This window comes from Cenococcum geophilum, assembly GCF_001692895.1.
Source record: "Cenococcum geophilum 1.58 unplaced genomic scaffold K441scaffold_34, whole genome shotgun sequence".
Taxonomy (NCBI): Eukaryota; Fungi; Ascomycota; class Dothideomycetes; order Gloniales; family Gloniaceae; genus Cenococcum; species Cenococcum geophilum.
The window spans coordinates 920,171-940,211 of NW_027137592.1; the positions used below are offsets into that span (position 1 = coordinate 920,171).

Sequence of the window (20,041 nt, forward strand, 5' to 3'; positions counted from 1 at the left end):
AGGCAAAGCAGATTACTCAATCCTAGAAAGCTACCACCCTATTGCTTTAGAAAACACCCTTAGCAAGATCTTAGAAAGGGTAATAGCGGACCATATAGTAGATACGGCTAAGAAACACGCCCTACTACCACAAAGTTAAATAGGGGCAAGAAAGAACCGCTTAACACTATTAGCACTTACGCTACTCGCTACCACTATTAAATCTGCATGGGCGATGTGAAGGGACTTCATAGTATTAATGCTTAGCTTAGATATTAGTAGAGCCTACAACAACGTACCCTACAAGCGCCTCCTATATATCCTTAGGGCAAAGGGCTTCCCAGAATGGATTATACAATTTATTTAAGGGTTTATAGGCCAGAAAGAAACATTACTAGTCTTTAGCGGATACTAGAGCCCCCCTATCGCAGTTACAATAGGAATACCATAAGAATTACCCCTCTTGCCTATACTCTTCCTTTTCTTTATAAGCAACCTACTTAACTCCTTTAAGGAAGGGGCGACCTAGGGGATAGGCTTTATTAATAATACAAACCTAATTATATACGGTCTAACAGCCGTAGAGAATTGCAGATTACTAGAGAAAGCCTATAACACCTATATAGAATAGGCAAGATGACATAGAGTTTAATTCTTACTAGAGAAATACCAGCTAATCTATTTTATAAGAAAACGCAACCAATCTGCAGATCTCTAGTATGCAATCTATATTTAAGGCTTTAGGGGTTAACCAGTTTAAGGCCTAAGGGTATTAGGAGTATGGGTAGATAGTAAGCTCTAGTGGAGCGCATATGCGTTATAAGCGGCCTGTAAGGGCCAAGCACAGTATATTATAATGTCTAGGATCGTTAACTCTATATAGGGTCCATGCTTCTAGAGGTTACGCCTACTATACACAGCAGTTGTCTAGCCAACTATAACATATAGATCCAGTATTTGGGCCATAGGAGAAACCGAGAAAGGCCCCCCTAAATTACTCCTTAAACTACTCCAAAAGGTCTAAATAGCCTACCTCTGGAGTATAATAGGCGGGTATAAGCGAATAGCTACAGCTCTGCTTAAGAAGGAAGCTAATATCCCCCCCCTATAATTATATATTAAAGCCGCTACAATACAAAGGGTGCAAAGGGAGCGCAATTCTAATATTATAAAGTACATTAAGACACGCCTAAACAAACTATAGAGTGACCCTAGGGCGCCCCATAGGAGAGTAAACTAATAACCCTAAAGTAGGGAAGATATATTAAAGAAATAGGTAGAGAAAGTAGAAGAGGAATGGTGCCGTACTAGGGCCTAGGCCTATATTAAGGAGGAGGAGAGACGCGTAAGAGACTAGTAAAGACAACAGTAAGAGAGAGAAAGGAGCTAAAGCAGAGCATAAAAGAGTACCGGGAAACCATCTACCGCAGTACAATACTAGTTGGACTAATACTAAAGAGGTATAGAGGCTGTCTTAGGCAAGAGGATCCTAAGCCGTAGCATAGTTAACACTATAGGGGGTAAATACCTAAGGGCTCCGAGAAGGCCTAATAAAGGTAGAAAATATAATAGCAATACTCTTAAGAACAGGAATAATAGGACTAAAAGATTGGCTCCACTGGGTGGGTGTCCTAGTAGGTAGCCTAAGATATAAATATAGCTGGCTAAGATAGACACCAAAGCACGTAATACTATTATGCCCCCTACGCACTAACCGAGAAATAATGCTCTTAGTAGCTGGTACAGAGAACTATAATACACTGCTCTTAATATAAAAAGGTCTTAAGGCGGTTACCTAGTGGCTTATTAGCTAAAATATACTAGACTAGTTCCGGGTTATAAAGGAAATGGTAATAGAAGGTAAAGGGGCAAGGATTAGGCGCCCCCTAATAACTCTACAGTAGTAGAGTTAAGTTTACAATACTAGCGCGTCCGTAGGCTTGTTACAGCAGTAGTAGTTCCCAAGGAGGTTAAAAAAGTAAGGTAGTAGAGCACCACAGGTAACTCGCAGGCGCTCCGCAGGCGAGTCCTAAAAGGTAGGGAGATAGATCACGGGGTTTTCTCATTTTCTTAAATAGAGTTTTCTCCCCATATGTAAATAAGGAGTAGTCCGTGTGGGCCTAATAGGGATCCGAATCGGACGTTAAGCAATGAATAATTATTATTATAAAGGCGCCAATATTTTCCTCTATTACGGCACTGGTAAAACTTAGCAGAATTTCGCACCAGTAAGTTGCTACAAATTGCCGCATATTGCGGTTATATAACGCGAAGATCTTATAAAATATTAAACGGCGCTACTCTTCTTCTCCTTTCCTTTCCCTAGCTTTAGATTTTTGTTTATAGACAATCCAATTATATAGGCTTGCGCGTCCCCTTTACCGTACCTATGCCTTAATTAACTAAGTTACTAATATTATCTAAAGCTCTCTCTACTCTTTCTTCCTAAGAAGGAACTTAAATATATCTATAAGACTATAAATAGGACAAGAATATAGAATAGGACCATAAGGACAGGGCCTAAAAGAAAAGAATAGAACCCTAAGGAAAGAACCTATAAGATATATACAGACTAGAACCCCTAAAGAAATTACCTAAAATTACCTAACACCCCTACTACTATACTACAAACCATAGTAGTAGGTAAAGCAGCTATAGGACCCTTAAATACTTCAGACAAAGAAATAATTAACGTTTTAACCCCCTAGGCGGAGCTTGCGGCTGCTAATGCCGAAATTAAATAACTACGAGAGCTGCTTAAAGCCAGAGATACCCCTATATCTAATAATAAGTTATTATTAGATAACTAAAGACTTACTATAGTCCTTTAGGCCCTATCTTAGCGCCTTAGTAGACCTACTAAAACCTATATAGCACCGAAGCGGTTAATAAAGGTTACGGACCCCCTACTACTTACAGACAAAACTAACCCTATATTTAATAATTAGAAGCTTTAATTATAGAATAAGCTTAAAGTTAATGCAGACTACTTCCCTAACGCCCGAGCTAAAATAGCCTATATCTTTAGCTGTACTAGCGGAGACGCCCAGACGTATTTACGCCCGCGATATACTAAAGACTTAGCAGACCCCTTTATCTCTAAAGAAGAAATAATTAAATACTTGTCTTCTATTTATAAAGACCCTTTTAAAGTATAGAATGCCCGCCTTAGCTATAAAAGCCTAAATATAAAAACAACGGAGACCTTTTCGGCCTTCTAAACCCGCTTTTTATATATAGCTAAATAGGCCTAAATCCCCTAAGAAGACCTACTACTAGACCTCTTTAATAAGCTTACCCTAGACCTATAGCGGGCCGTATTACTAGCTTATACTACAGTATAGACGTTAAAGAAACTTATAGACTATTACCTAGCTATTAACTAAGGCCTCTATTAAATTAAGGCACGCGCTAATCGGCTAAAAACTAGAAACATTATAAACTAGGCCGCAGGTACTATAAGTACGGCCTATAGTGCCCTAGTATAATTAGTAACTCCTACAGTTAACCTAGCAGCTAGCCGCGTAGCTACCCCTACTACGGGCCTAGTATATACCCGGCCTATATATAGCAACCCCTATATATAGGCTCTTAGCGATTAAGGAGTTTACTTTTTATACGGTTAAATAGGCTACCCTATAAGAAACTGCCTAATAAAGGCAAAGATAAATAAGGTTCTATTAATTTAAAAGGATAGTACAGAGCTAAAAAAAGAGGAACTTTAGAGGAAGACTCCTTTCTAGGGTTAAAAGGGATTAATATATTACATATTAATCTAGGTCGGCTAGTTAGTAAAAAAAGCTGCACTATCCCTTATACTTTATTTTGTAATAAATATTAAGTTTTAACCTCTACTTTAGCTAACTTAGGAGTAAATACCTTTACCTTAATTAATACAAAGTGCGCTATAAAATTAGCTAACTTTTTAAATATACCCCTTAAAGAACTGCCCAAACTAATCCCTATTTGCGGTTATAACGGACGGATAGGGCTACCTATTATAACTATTTTATAGATTTACCTCTGCGTTAATAGATAAAGGTAGTATAACATCCCCTTCCTTATTATAGACCTTAAAAGCTATAATATAATCTTAGGGAGAAAATAGCTCGCCTATTTAGGCTTATAGCTTAANNTATAGAATAGNNAGCTTATNTAGCCCNAAACTATNCCCCTAACGCCTTCCTTTATAAAAGAGATTAGTATTATAATAGAAAACCTTATACGGCTATAGATAGATACTATTTACTAGGCTAATACAACGCGTAGGGACTAGGCTTTTAAGAAGGATATATAGCTTAATCTGTAATAGATCTGTATATTACGCCGCCCCTAGACTACTTATATTATACCACCCGCACTAAAGACTTAGGAAGTTAGTAGGGGCCTAGCTAAATCCCTAATAGAGAACCTAGGCCCTACGTAGCTATAAAGGAAGGCTAGGGATATTAAATAATATACTAAACTAATAGACTGAAAGAATAACTTATAGAAAATGGAATATAAGCTAAGAAAGACTATAAACCCTATACCGTAAAATACGGCCTAATAAACATCCGTAAAGAAACCTATAGACCTTTTACTAGTTAATATCTGCTATATTAGCGCTATAGGATTCTACNANAACCTAGNTTAGCNTAATACNNTTNCCTTTANAACTAGCTTATANNAAATTAATTAAATAATTAAAGAGAAAGAAGCCCTAGCCTAAGAGAAAGGCGAGCTTATAGATAAGGAGCTAGTAGAACGGAAACTACCCCGTTGTCACAGCGACTCAGTCAATCGAGGCACGAGCGCCGTTTAGAACGTATGCAAGCCTGTATAATTAGAATGTCTATGGACCCGGATATTAAGATGAGGAGCAGAAGGTGGAAAAGGACACGTCTATATACATATGCCAAGGCTTAAGCGAGCCCCCTGACTAGATCCGTTATGGAGCCGTAACACCCGTTAATACTAGAAATTTAAAAATACCTTCTCTAAAGCAGCGTCTAATATACTCCCGCCTTACCAACTATATAACTATAAGATTAAAATTAAGCCGGATAAGGTGGTTACCCTTAGTTATAGCCCCCTCTAATAGTAATCTACTGCCGAATTATATGCCATAAAGCAGTATTTTATTAATAACCTAGATAAGGGCTTTATTAAGCCTAGTTAAGCCCCTTTTAACTTTCCTATTCTCTTTACTAAAAANCTAAATAGAGNACTTTNTTTCTNTATNNACTACNATAAGCTTAATAATTTAACCCTTAAAGACCNCTACCTACTACCTTTACTTAATAAGACTTTGGCCTAAATAAGTAGAGCTAAGATCTTTATAAAGCTTAATATCCACTAGGCTTTTTACCAAATTAAAATAGACCCTAAATTAGAAGACTTTATTAGTTTTAGACCTATTACGGAACGTATAAATATAAAGTACTACCTTTTAGACTAACTAACGGACTAGCTATATACTAACAATATATAAATAATATACTATTTAACTACCTTAATAACTTCTATATAGTATACCTGGATAATATTATAATCTACTCTAAAAATAAATTAGAATATAAAGAGTATATCTATAAAGTCTTATAACAGCTTTAGGAAGCTAGCCTTTAAGCTAATATTAAGAAGTTAGAATTTAGTATTAAGTATATAAAGTACCTAGGGTTTATTATTAGTATAAATAGAATTAAGGCAAACCTAGAAAAGACGGCTATAATTAACTAATAGGTACCCCTAAGGACCGTAAAGGGGGTATAGTTATTCTTAGGGTTCTATAACTTCTACTAACGCTTTATTAAAAACTATAGTAGGATTACCTAGCTACTAAGCCTACTTACCCATAAGGACTAGCCCTTTTACTTTAACACTATATATAGGTAGGCCTTTAACGAGCTTAAGAAACGACTAGTCTTTACTCCCTTACTTACCTACTTTAATCTAAAACGGCCCTTAATACTAGAAACTAATGCCTTAGATAGTATTATAGCTAGCGTTTATTCCTAAAAGCAGACAGACAGAGAATAGCACCCTATTACTTACTATTTAAAGACTATAGTAGATACTAAGCTAAACTACCTAATTTATAATAAAGAAATACTGGCTATTATTTCTAACTTTTAGCACTAGCGAGCCTAACTAGAAGGCACCCCTAAGTCTATCTAGGTAGTTTCTAATTATAAGGCCTTAGAATATTTTATAATAATAAAGGCCCTTACAGCCTAATAGGTGCGCTAGGCGGATACCCTATCTTAGTTTAACTTCCTAATTATATATAGGCTAGGCGCTACTAACCGTACGGATACTCTTATAAGGCATAAACAGGATATAAATAACTAGATAGCTGTAAAGATCTTATTATAAACCTAAGCGCTACTATAACCAGAGTACCTTAACTCCTAAATACGGGCAGAACTAAATATAAACTCTTTAGACGCTAAGATATGCCCTATTAACTCTATAGAACTAGACCTTATTAATAAACTACTATAGATAAACTATACGGCCCCTTCTTTATAGGAGTACCGTAAAAAGGCAAAGAACGTTTCTAGCCTATAGTCCCTTAAAAGTAGACTACTTAAGCACTATAAACGGCTAGTAGTAGTAGAGGAATAGAACTTACGAACTCGGCTTATTACCAAAGCATATACCTAGGTCTCTACGGCCTACCCTAAAAAAAATAAAACCCGTAGAATTATTAGCAACTACTACTACTGGCCTAGAATAATTATAAATATTAACCGCTATATACAGAACTGTAATAACTACTATAGGTTTATAATTCTATAAGATAAAACCCTAGGANTATTAAAACCCCTNNTAATACCTAACCGCCCCTAGTAATATATCTCTATAGACTTTTATAAGCTACCTCTAGACCGTAACGGATATAATATAGTTATAATCCTAGTTAACCGCTTTAGCAAGCGCCCGTTCTTAATTCCCTATTATAAAAATATTAACGCTAAAGAGGCGGCTTAACTATATATCTACTATATCTACCAAATTTATAGACTACTAAATACTATTATATCTAACCACGGGCTATAGTTTATATTAGCCTTTTAGAATAAGTTTACCTAAATCTTAGGTATTAAGCTAAAGCTTTCTATAGTATATTACCCCTAGACAAACGGTTAAACAAAGATTATAAATTAATACTTAGACTAGAGACTCCGGCCTTTTATTAACTACTTCTAGAATAACTAGGCTAAACTATTACCCTTAATAGACTACGCCTAAGCAACCTTACCCTATAACTCTACCGGACTTGCCCCTATTTAACTAGAAATAGGTTACCTACCCTATATAAGCTTTAACTAGGAAAGACTAAAAGGGCCCTAGACTGTATATAAAAAACTATCTTATAAGGAAGCCTAGTAGTACGCTAAGCGCTTAGAAGAAGCTTAGAAAGTAGCCTATATAAACCTAAAAAAGGTTTAGAAATTAATAAAATAGTAGGCGAATAAGTATAGGCGCGAGCCTAACTTTACTATAGGTAATATAGTCTAGGTTATAACAAAGAACTAGAAGATAGAACGGCCTAGCTATAAGCTAGACTATAAGATATTAGGACCGTATAAGATTTTTAATAAAATAGGCAACTTATATAAGGTTAAGCTCCTAGACTTAATTAAAGTTTACCCTATTTTTTTACCGGATAAGCTATAAAAAGCTATAAATAACCTACTACCCGGATAAAAGAATAAACCTCCCCTGCTAATTTAAGTTAATAGTAATAATAAATAGGAAATTAAAGAAATACTGGCCTATAAACTTATAAAGGGAATGTTAAAGTATTATATTAGTTAGAAAGGATATAACCTAGACCCCACTTAATACCCTATATAAAACTTTATAAGTAGTCCCTATAAGCTTTAAGAGTTTTATAGCTATTACCCTAATAAACCCGGACTATTAAAGTACCTAGATAAGTAAATAGAATACTAGTATAATAAAGATAATAAGCTACTAGAAGAATATAAGGATAAAATACCCTAGAAATTTCTTAGTTATATAAGGTATTAAAATATCTAGGAACTTTAACCGGCGGTTAAAGTTATCTAATTAGTTAAATTTTCTTACTAAGACTTTTAGCGACAAAGCCTAAGGGCAGGCTTTTTTAGAAGGGGGGGTAATGTTATAGCACTAGTAGAACTTGGCAGAACTTCGCACCGGCAAGTTACTATAGATTGCCGTATATTACGGTCACGTGACGCGAAGATCTTATAAAATATTGAGCGGCGCTGCTCTTTTTCTCCTTTCCTTTCCCTAGCTTTAGATTCTCGTTTATAGACAATCTAATCGTATAGGCTTGCGCGTCCCCTTTGCCGTGCCCATACCTCAATTGACTGAGTCGCTAATAATTTTCCTCTATATAATATTTTATAATTACGTTTATAATTAATCGCGTAATATTAGAGCTAGTATAGGAGCTAATTAATTAAGGGAGGCTAATAAGGGTAGTAGAAAGGTTGCCTTTAGCAGCTAATTTAGGTAAGTAATAACTTATTAATATAGAAGTTGGACTTACTAATCTAGTAAGTAACAACGCCAACGTAATTACGCTTATTTCCTCCCGTCTAAAGGTTGCTACTAATATTAACCTTGCTAATACTCTCCCTTAGAAGGCCTTTAATTGCAAGCCGTTGCTTAGGTAGAGCTTTAAGCACCTATTTACTAATAGTGCTAGCTAAGGTAGTAGCTAAATAAGGTATAATAAGTAGCTTCCTAAGCCGTAAGCTATATACCTACTAAAAGGTTATATTATTAGCAATAATCTAATCTATATAATTCTGATTATATTCCTTACTATTAAATAGTATTTAAGAATTCGCTGCTTTAGATTTAGTAGTAGGCTTTAAAGTTGCGGTAACGGCAACTTTAAAAGAGCTGCCTGGTAAAGACGTTAATAATTTAATATTTCCGCTGTCTTATATAATAATAATATTATACTATTTTCTTATATGCCTTACTGCTCTAGTAGTACTTTCTAATAGATATACGCCCTCCTAGTATTGTTTAGAGATATAGCAGAGCTTATAAACCCACTAGCGCCTACCCTCTTTATCCTTAATATCTGCACTATACCTATAGATTAGTAAGGGTGTAAAACTAGTATTAACGTGCTACTTGTGCCTAGCTTAATAGCGAGGTTCTTTTAATAGATTTAAATTATAGCGAAGCTTGTCCTACTTAATCGTAAAGATATAAGAAGCTAAAGCGTTACCTAGTTATATATTTAATAGAGTTAGTTAAGGTAAAGTAAGTATTTTGGGTACCTTACTACCCTATAATTTAAGCGCGTTATTAATTAGAATAGGGGAATTACGTGTTAACGGTGTTAAATTTAATAATGATGAAGATAGTAAGGGTAAGGGCGAGGTTCTAGGCCTTCGTTTGGCTCGTTAAAAGGGGTTAAGAGATATAGTATTAGAGGTAGTTAAGGTAATGGAGGTTAGAAGACAATTAAGTAAACTCTATAGGGACAGGCGTAAGTAAATATAGATAATAAAACGCGTTCTAGTGGCAGACTACGCTAAACCTGTTAATCTTAGCGTATTTAATTACTGTATTCCCAAGTAATCTAATTAGATTAATACTGTACACCTTATTAAAATCGGACACCTTAACACTAAAAGTCTATCACGAACCACCTCTGTTAGTGAGATTTTATATTAATTAATTGCAGGCGCTTGATGAGAATTCATGGTTGTAATTAATTACTTAATGACAATTCCTGGTTGCGATTGATTGATTAATAATCAATCAATCGCAGGCGCGCTTGTTGAGCGGCTTGCCTGTCGAACACACTGTGGATGGATCACTATAAGAATGGCATTAGTTGCACTGAAGAGGGTAGGTCTAGTAAAGGTTTTCGAAGGAAGTTTTGAGAGATATTCAAAGTGCGTACTACTATGGAAGGATAAAATTAACCTAGAAGTAGATTTAAGGAATAATTCCTCTCGGTACCTCTGGACTTCAGGTCGGACCACACCCGCTCCCCAAGATGGGATGCCCCAAAGTTACTCACCGGAACCATCGATGCCTAGACTACTAATGGCTACGCGCCTAACTTCGAGCCAGATGATGGCTACTGCAATTCCCTGATCGATATCGGATTTGGAAAGAACTGTGCGAAGGAAGTGCGGGAATTCTAGAAGAAGACAATCAAGCAGAACTATTAAGGGGATGGTGGAAGACGCAGAGCGCGAATGACTGTTATAAACCTGCGTGACCGCGATGGACTGCACCCAAGACTCTGGGGTGTGGAGTGCTGTTGAACGGACGATCAGGAATAAGAACTCTGTTTTATTAAAGAGGGCTCTAAAAGCTCTCTTATATACATTAGGTAGGTCCTAAATACAATGACGACGATGTCGTCATGTAGTAGGTCATAGTTAAGAGAAATAGGTAATGAGACGTTCGATGAGACATACGAGCTCAAGATACGAGACAACTGAGACATAGTTCGTATAGACGATCTAGGTCGTCAGACAGTATTACAATGGTAGTAAGGAACTTCGATTTAGGTTGATACACCCCCCTAGCTGCACAGAGCCTTCTGGGCTGCTGTAGAAAATACTAAAAAGTCATAATAGCAATTTAGTGTTAAGTTAAAGGAAATCCTTTATATATTTACCTTGCCTAAATATTATTTAAATCGAATTAAATTAGATCCTTAATATTAATAAGGTTTAATTACTAAACAAATGTCTCGTGCTTTTAACAAGGTAGAGCCTTTATTAGGCCGTCTGCTATTATATCCGCAGTAGGCACCTATTTAATATTAATGCTTCCTTTACAAACTTCCTGGCGGAGCTAGTAGTGATAAATATTAACGTGTTAAAGCTTAGTGTTAAGCTCCACATCGCTTTTAGTAAGTAGTTAAATCGTCTATAGGTTATCGCAATATATTATTTGCTTCTTATTAGGGTTAAATCTAATTTTTTTAAAGAATCGCTGCCACCAAATTGACTCGGTAGCTGCATGCGATAGGGCTAGAAACTCTACTTTTATGCTTAATTTTATTACTAACTTCTGCTTTATAGATCGCTAGTTAATTGGCCCTCTAAATAAGGTAAATAGATAACCTTCTGTACTCTTTTTACTCACTAGGTTGTTGCCAAATAATATATCGCTGGCCCTTGTAAAGATCTGGTTTATTATATTCTCCTTTAAGTACTTAATCGCAAGAGTTTTGGTTTAATTAAGGTAGGCAATTGCCCTTATAGCAGCTGCGTCATGAATTGGTAATGGATTTTGTAAGAATTCTAATAGCTTACTTACTGTTCTCGCTATATCTAAATAAGTAATATTAGCTGTATAGAGCATAGATCCGACTTTCCTCTAATAGGCGTAGGTATCCTACTTAGAGGCTTACTCTAGATTAGGCTTAAGTTCCTTAATACCCATTAGTATATATATCTTACGATAATCTTTAACTTTAAAGCTTGTCGCAATTTTATTAATATAGGAATTCTAGCTAAGCTAGAGCTTCCTATTCTTTTTATTATAGATAATTTAAATTCCTAAGAACTAGGTAAAGTTACCTAGGTCCTTTATCTTATACTTTCTTATAAGGTGCTCCTTAAAGGTTTAGAGCTTAAGTAGGTCTTTCTTCCTAAATATAGCTGTGATATTGTTGACGTAGAAGAAGACTATTAGCTAATTGTTGTGATATAGGCAAGGCTCCTCCGCCACTAGCTTTAAGCCTTTCTTTTTTAGCGTTGTTGTTAAGTTACTATGCTATAGTAGAGGTAATTGCCTTAATCTATAGAGGGCTCTTTAGAGAAGTAGGTACTTGCCCTTAATTAGAAATCTATCTAGATACTTAACGTACATAACTTTATTAATTACGCTGTTTATAAATACATTAACAGCGTCGCCTTATTAGTAGTCCAGGTTAAATATTGCGATAATAGCCATTAAGGCTCTAAATAATCTTGCTGCTAAAGTTGCGGTATAGGTGTTCTTGTAAACTAACTTTTGTAGATTACCTTATACGTAAAAACAAGCTTTAAACCTTATTAGATATCCGTTAATATTAGTCTTATATATAAATACCCAGATAATAGGCACTGTTTTAGTATAGATTGTCTTATTAATAACTTAAAACGTTCCTTAATTTTAAAGGTCCGTATATTTCTTTTAGGCAGTAGCCGCGAACTCTTCCTTATATTAATGTCTTTAAAGCTCCTTCTAATTTCTAGGTGGCGGTAGGAGCTAATCGCGGTACAGCTTTTTATAAAATGTAAGCCCTATATTAAAGGCTGATCTTTAAGCTAGAAGGCTCTAGTTAGTAATATTAGTAAAAAAGCCTACGTAGATCTTTGATCATCCTTTAAGTCTCTTTCCTTTAACTACATTTTACTTTCCTACATCGCTATTAATCTTCTTCTTTGGCTTAGCTTTATCGGTCGGAACTAGAATATAGTATAGCTTCTTTACCGAGGTATTTAAGGACGGTAGTAGAGGCTCCGGTAAGTTAGGTTCTGGTATCTTATTTAGAGTAGGAAGCCCTAGAGCTAAGTCGTCTTTAGAGCTTAAATCTTGTTGCTTACTACTCTTAATATTAGGCTCTTCCTTATTTCTACCAGATTCTACCTATTGTCTCCCTTTAGTGTTAACTTAAATCTCGTCTTAAGTCTTATTGCTTTCGTTAGATAACAATTCTAATTTATTTTAGAGATCCTATATTTAATAAATATTAATAACTTCTAATATTTAGTTAGTTCTAACTTAGAGTATATTTGCTAGATCTAGCTATAAGTTATTATAGAGTAACCGCTTATTAAACTTTATATCTCTAGTTTTTATAACCTTCTTTTAACTAGGAATGTAGATTCGGAATATATTTATTAAATTATATTCTACCAGATATCCTATATAGGCCCTTAGCGTAAGCTTATTTAGGCGTGGAATATTATACTTAAGAGGGTAGGCCCTACAGCCGTAGACTTATAGGTAGCCTATATTTAGTTTTAGTGGTGATATACCTATAGCTAACTAGATTCTCTTAAATGGTGTCTTTTACCTAAGTCTTCTACTAGGCGTTCGATTGAGTAGATAGGTAGCTGCTTTATAAACTTTAAGATATAGCTTCTCTAGTAGATAAGCCTTAATTCTTATATACTAAGCCTTCTATATAATTACCCCCCTAGATTGTTCCGCTAGACCGTTCTATAATTAAGTATTAGGTGCTGATTTTTTAATACTAATTTCTCGTTTAGCTGCCTATTCCTTAAATTCGCCTATAAGAGACGTCTCTTTATCTATGTGGATAATGGCTACCTTAAAGCTATATTGTTGTTTAATAACATTACAATATTTAATGATAATTTGGGTAAGGGACGACTTCTTAGCCATTATCTCTACCTTATTTATTCGCGTTGCGTTATTAAGGAAGTATACCACGTACTTATTGCTATTAAATGCGACTATTCCGGGTATTAAATTAAGGTAGATTCTATAGAAAGGAACCAGTGACTAAGTTGGAGGTCTTCTAGATACCACCTTATAAGCTTTACTTACTCTATACGATTTATATTCTACCGTCGTTGGGCCTTTTATAATCGCGCCCGTTACTAATTAAGGTAGTTACTTAATCGCGTCTTTTCCTACATAGCCCATTTGCTAGTGCTATATATAGCCTTCTACCTAATTTAATAGAGGCTTTAATAAATGCTTTATTGGCTTTAATTAAGTCGCAAATAAAGCCTTAGGTAAGTCACTTTTTAGCTTATTGTATTTAATGGTGTTTTAACTATAGTGGCGGCCATAGTAGGCGTACGTCTTGTCGTCGCTATAGAAGAGAGTGTTCTCTTTGTTATTCTAGTAGACTCCCTTATTATTAAGCTTATTAAGATATACTAAGTTGGTATAGAAGCCTGGTATAAAGGCTGCTCCTAAGAGCTATATCTATCTCTTCCCTTTTAGGTTGTTAATTGTGACTATAGCTGTACTATAGCCTACGATTTCTTCTATATGCGAGCCTATGTAGACACGTTCTAATATAGGCTTAATATCGCTAATAAACCTAGCTCTATTGTTAAAGATATATAGGCTGGTTCCTAAGTTAAGAATTACACTATCGCGAAGCTTGTAATTGGAAGTTGTGTTATTAAATTCTATATAATAAACTGTAAAGTTTCCGGTAGGCCCTTATAAGCTCTAATTGCTACCTTCCTTTAGCTTTTTATTGGCTTGATTATCCTTATTGGCTTAATCATCCTTTTTAATTTACTTAATACGAGCCTTAATTTCAGGTGTTGTATTAGCAATCTTCTTATCTACCTTCTTCTAAATTTTATTACTTGGTTTAAACCACAATAGGCGAGGAATTAACTCTACGATGTACTAGCACTTATTAAAGTAGTAACGTTTTCCGCATAGGCACTCTAGTAGCGGTTGCCTCTCCTTCTTCTACTTATCTGCTAATAATTAAGGCTTTAATTTAGGCTTTAAATTCGGTGAGTCATCTTTAAAGGTAACTCTAAATAATCCTCCTTATGGGGTTTTGCCCTTCTGGGCGAGGTCCGTATAATAGTAGTTTCGGTATATTTCAACCAGTTTAAAAAAGGTAGAAAGCGTCTTCTTCTCCTACTTACGCTTATTAAGCTCGTTCTTCCAATATTCTAACTAGCTTAGTGTAATTAATTTAACTATATACGCGAAGTCTTTTACTAAACAATTACTATTTACCTTAGGTAGAGCTTACTCCTTACACTTAGTGTACACCTTCTCCCACTCTTATAACTAGATCTTAAAGTTCTAGTTCCGAGGCGCCTTCTTAAGCCTTGCATATTAAGTGGCTATTTAAAGCTTTTGGGCGTGGTTAGTTAGAGTAATTCTCTTTTTAAGAGATACTAAGACGTTATAGGTGGTGGTGCATTTAAACGTGTAGATAAGGTAGGTACATAAGATAGAGCTTAGGATGTGGCTGCGTAACGTATTAAAAGCTAACAACTGTTTTCTATATAGCTTTATATTGTCCCTATAGTCGGCTTTAAGCATATGGAGCTCCTCCTTCTCCTCCTTATCTAGGTCCGCGAGCTTCGTCTTCCCCCAGCTATTAGCATCCTTAGGTAAGGTATAAATAGGTTCTTTAAGCTATAGCAGATTAGTCTTAGGTGTTAATGGGTCAACATACTTCTAGAGACAATTATTATTCGCTTTTAACTTAATAACCTTAATCCATTCGTCCTAATTATTTGGGCTTGTAAGGATAACGGATAATATAATAACGGGAGGGGTTTCTTGTTAAGAAGTCATTGTGGGTAGTTATCTACGATTAAGATAATAATTAAAATTAATGGGAATAAAGGCTTTGGAATCAAAGATAATGCAGTAAACGGCCTGGGCTTATAACTGTTAAACGGACGATCAGGAATGAGAACTCTGTTTTATTAAAGAGGGCTCTAGAAGCTCTCTTATATACATCAGGTAGGTCCCAAATACAATGACGACGACGTCGTCATGTAGTAGGTCATAGTTAAGAGAAACAGGTAATGAGACGTTCGATGAGACATACGAGCTCAAGATATGAGACAACTGAGACATAGTTCGTATAGACGATCTAGGTCGTCAGACAGTATTACGATGGTAGTAAGGAACTTCGATTCAGGTCGACAAGTGCCCTGTGTTATGGTTACATGTAAGTTTGCCAAGGTTCCAAGCAACCTCCCAGAAGTAGATCAATATTTTTGCTAACGACATGAGTTTAGGGTACGGGTGATGCTGTCTACTCAGTTCTAAATGCGGAACAAGAAATTAAGCTGTTCAAGAACTCGCCTGATGCGAGACTAGTAACAATGAAGGACGGACAGCATTTCCTCAGCTTCTCGCACCTGAAGGAAGTCGCGGACAACCTAGTCGAATTCGTGGGGAAATATAATAAACAGAAAAGCACGCTGGAAGCGCAAATGCCCAGTAACATTCTAGGAGCAACTTTCTAATACCCTAGCGCCAAAATGCAACCCTGGAAGGGACAATCTATGTGATTGGTAAATGTGATACTCTCCTGTCGTGTCCCTCTCAGGATATCATAGCTCATGCAAAATGCCCTGGTTGGAGCATATCCTGTAACAGTCAGTGATAATAAATCAATGTTAAAGGAGACAACAATACCATCATATCGTTTAACAGCTGGGTTTCTTTGCCGTCTTTACGGAAACCACCTCCTGCGAGATGCAATTTTCTCAGTTGACGAGCTTGAATACTCTACGATTGTGAATCAGCAGATTGCCAAAGCTCCAGGACATTAGCCCAGACCTCTTCTACAGTGCTCTTCATAATATACCGGATTACAGTAACTTGGCTCGTCTGTCCAATACGGAGGGCACGCCCGATAGCCTGATTTTCTATTGAAGGATTCCATTGAGGTTCGAGAAGGTAAATTCGTGATGCTACGGCGAGGTTGAGGCTATTAAGATTAGCGTGTACGGTATGAAAGGCAAGGGCTTTTTAACAGATGAAAGTGAGCCATGTTACAATCTTATGTAGACCGAAGATGACTTCTTTCTATAAGACTATATTGATTGAATAGAAATGAGACATACCCAACAGCCCCAGTACCGAGAGTCATAAACAAAACAGTTGCTCCTCCGTTCGACCGGAAATCTGCCAGCACTTTTTTCCTTTCTGGAAGTGTTAGCGACCCATCAATGCGATCAAAGCGTATTCCAGTATTCTCTAAAAGGCGAGCAGCAATGTTGAGAGTCTTTTTCCATGAGGAAAAGACAATGCTATATAATATCAAGTTAGCAACAGTACGCTAGAAAGACCACAAGAACTTGGTACAAATACAACCTTTTTTCCCCATTTCGCAAGTTTTTCAAGTCTTCTAGAAGCGCCAAAAGTTTCGACGGGTAAGATCTATCCGAAAACATAGGATAGTGGTGTTGTAGCTGCTTGTTATAATTTTGGCTTTTGCCCAAGCTATTTTCTTGTGATCTCTCAACCGTTCTTTCGGCGTGGTTAGAGCGGTCATATTTTCGACATATCGGACAATAATTTTTATTTCCTTTACGCTGCTGCTCAAGCTCCATCTGATAACGCCCTATGCAACTTACACAGATGAGGTGAGGGCACGCTGTCAGCTTTGCCCCGCCTGAATCATGTGTGCCATCCACGAAGTAAACACTACATGAGCAGTACGCACAGTCCGCTTGGTCAATTTGTTGAAGGTAAGTAAACGCCTCATAAGAATCTGATGGTAATCCATCTGAAAAAACTTCGAAGGTTTGCTCGTTACTTCCATTATTGCAAAACAAGCGGAGCTTTAGAAGTGATTCTAGCACAGTATGATTGACTAGCGCACGTCTTCTGCCGCTGACAGCCATGTCAATTGCTTGCCTGCAACTTTGCTCTATAAGCTGGTATTCCGCACGCTCCGTTGCTGAAAATTGGATTTGACGTATCTCTGTGACTGGAGTGGACATATCCAGGATATCTCTAGTCCGTCGCAAGCAGATGGATCCCAGCAGCAAACGTAAGTTTGAGAACGAATCGGCTGAAGGAGATTTGCCCATATTAGCAATGTATTTTCTGAAATTAGCTGATTCTTCCATAATCGGTACCCGAAGAAAGGAAACAAGAGCTCCGAGATCCTCTAAAGAGTTTTGGATAGGTGTGCCTGTTAAACACCAGCGATGCTGTGCCTGAAGTGCGGAGATTGCTTCGTACTGCTTTGTGGACTTATTTCGAATATCGTGCGCTTGAATATCGTTAGCATTACTAATTTTCACGCATTGTAAACTTGCGTAAATGTTGATTCTTGTGCATGCAATGTGTTGCGCTTAATCGAAGCTACAGGATCTTGAAATTGATAATTTAGGGAAATGATGCTTATTACCTTCGTCAAGCACTATCCTAAACCATCTTACCTGATCTAGAATATTTCCACCACGACAGTACTCAGCTGCGACTGTAGCGTATGTAGTGAGTACAATTTCGGAGGAAAACAGTCGAGGCATTTCAGACTGCCTGTTTTGGCCATGATGTTTATGGAACGTTAGAGAGCTTGAATAAGTGTGCCTGATAGAAGCGATTAGCAGCTACTTATGCAGACGGTTGCCAGAAGCCTCACTTTCGAATCTCGTCTACCCAACTGTCTATTAACACTGAGGCGAGTTAGAGACATCCACAAATTGTCAAGTATTTGCGAACATACATGGAGATGGAGCAACGATTAGTGTTGCTTTAGATGCAACAATCGGCCGATTTCCAGACGCGAGATTGTTCTCACTCGTCGAAAAGGTATGGGCCCGTTCGAGTGAGCCCGCGATGGTTGATATCATAACGAGAGATTTTCCAAGACCCATATCATCGGCAAGAATACCCCCTTTAGCGTCGTCCAGTGTTCTGCTCTTGACGCCACTGATGAGGTGTTGATAACTAGAGCGCCTTGTCAGTTTGTGCCTCTCTTCACAGAACTTAGTCCAGTCAAGATATCTTATGGCATCCTCGCCATACAAATCTAACCAGTTATAATTTACCCAGCCACTTCAGAGACTCCGCACAAACATGAGCATAGTTATTGGCTGAATTTTGAACTTCTCGTGCAGTTTCCCAGCAATAGTTTCATATTATTCTAATGGGAGAGACTCACTAAGGTACCTCAGATGTCTGGTTCTCATATCGCCAAAGACTTAGTGAGAGAGGCAAGTCGCCTGTTTCTCTTCTTGCGATAAAGTCCACCGCCTGTTTTTGGTGGCTATGGGCACAATAAGAGAGTTAGCATGGTCAGTGTGAAAGCAATTATGAAGAAGTAAGTCGCCACTCAGATCTTCGACTCGATTACAAGAAGCTAGATACAGTGTGTGAGTAAAATACGTGGGTTTGTGTGTATGTCTTCCTTGCGTGGCCTTACGTGTTTAATATGGGTTTATTGCCCAAAAAACAGCCTGCATTTTGTACATATCGAGAGCAAAATATCCCAGAATGGCGTGATGTAACAAGAAACACAAAATACATACTCCAGCAATACACTCTTGATTCGGCGATCGGTTGTGCCATTTTTTAAATAGCCACGGTGAGAGAGTGTGTCAAGGATTGAGCTGATGTCGGAAGTAGAGGCCTGGTTCACAGCTACGGCCTCACCCATTTCTATACTATCCCCCGTAAATATCGTCAGCGTGGTATATATGTCGTCCAAGGAATCGACGAGTCGTATGTAATGGGGATTAAAGTAATCTTTAGACTCGGGATTATAGCGCGGCTGTTGCAGAAAAAGTGCGGCTTTCGTAAGCACCGTTCCCACTGCTTCGGCATCTTGCCTAGGACCGTAGATATTAATCTCCACCATAATAACTGCGTGTTCTTTATTACTTCTCCAGGCACGGAGACCTTTATTCCACTCCATGGCTGAAACAAAGGCTTCCAGGCGGACAAGCTTTAGATCTGCCAAGTCTAAGCCTTGAAGCCCGAGACTTGTCTTGGTGTTGATGATTGCTGCAATAGATCCAGCTGAAGTTGCAAGGGCTGAAACGCCATTCCGCCTAAGAAGGTCGAACTTGACAAATTCATCGCCCGAAATGGAAGTACTGACTGAATCTATCACGCAGTCATGAACCCGGGCTTTAACATCGATGATCTACACTAAGTTAGTTATAATATAGAAATAGTTTCTTAGGGGGCAGGTCTGTTTTCGAGGATACAGAACATGAATCCATCCTAGCAATGGAAACATTTAGATGGTGTGGGTTGATTAATTGTTCGTCTTTACCTCTCCGAGGCTTTATATGCATTTTGATTGACTGAGTAGTAGGAAGGGAAACCTTACTGAGCCATAACATATCTCCGGCGAAGCTGCCAAGTGCGTTGCTTCGTAGTTTTCATCCGCCTCGAATTCGGTGATAGGAGACTGATCTCTGAATCTCAGCGGCGACGGTTCGAAATCATCTCGAGTGTCATCCGTAAATGGGCATGGTCGCTTCTGAGTTGTTGTAGTTATCATTTGGAAAGACCCAGAAGGCTAAACATTCAGTTCATGCGAGGCTTGGGCGGCGGTAGACATAAAACTGGTGGGGATGAGTACTGACGAAAGCTCGCCTAAATATGGCTGCCT

The 20,041-nt window shown here is 37.3% G+C and overlaps 1 protein-coding gene across 1 annotated transcript; it reads right to left on the bottom strand.

Moving 5' to 3' along the window:
• Window positions 1-15,692: 15,692 nt before the first annotated feature.
• Window positions 15,693-19,972, bottom strand: K441DRAFT_663704 (uncharacterized protein). The gene is made up of 11 exons (XM_067649240.1): window positions 19,757-19,972; window positions 18,951-19,567; window positions 18,584-18,688; window positions 18,146-18,369; window positions 18,062-18,095; window positions 17,828-18,009; window positions 16,783-17,689; window positions 16,533-16,718; window positions 16,246-16,396; window positions 16,102-16,194; window positions 15,693-16,053 (listed from the first exon to the last, which is right to left on the bottom strand). The coding sequence occupies exons 1-11, from the start codon at window positions 19,928-19,930 to the stop codon at window positions 16,024-16,026; spliced, it is 2,703 nt and encodes a 900-aa protein (XP_067501525.1). The 5' UTR covers window positions 19,931-19,972; the 3' UTR covers window positions 15,693-16,023.
• Window positions 19,973-20,041: the final 69 nt, after the last annotated feature.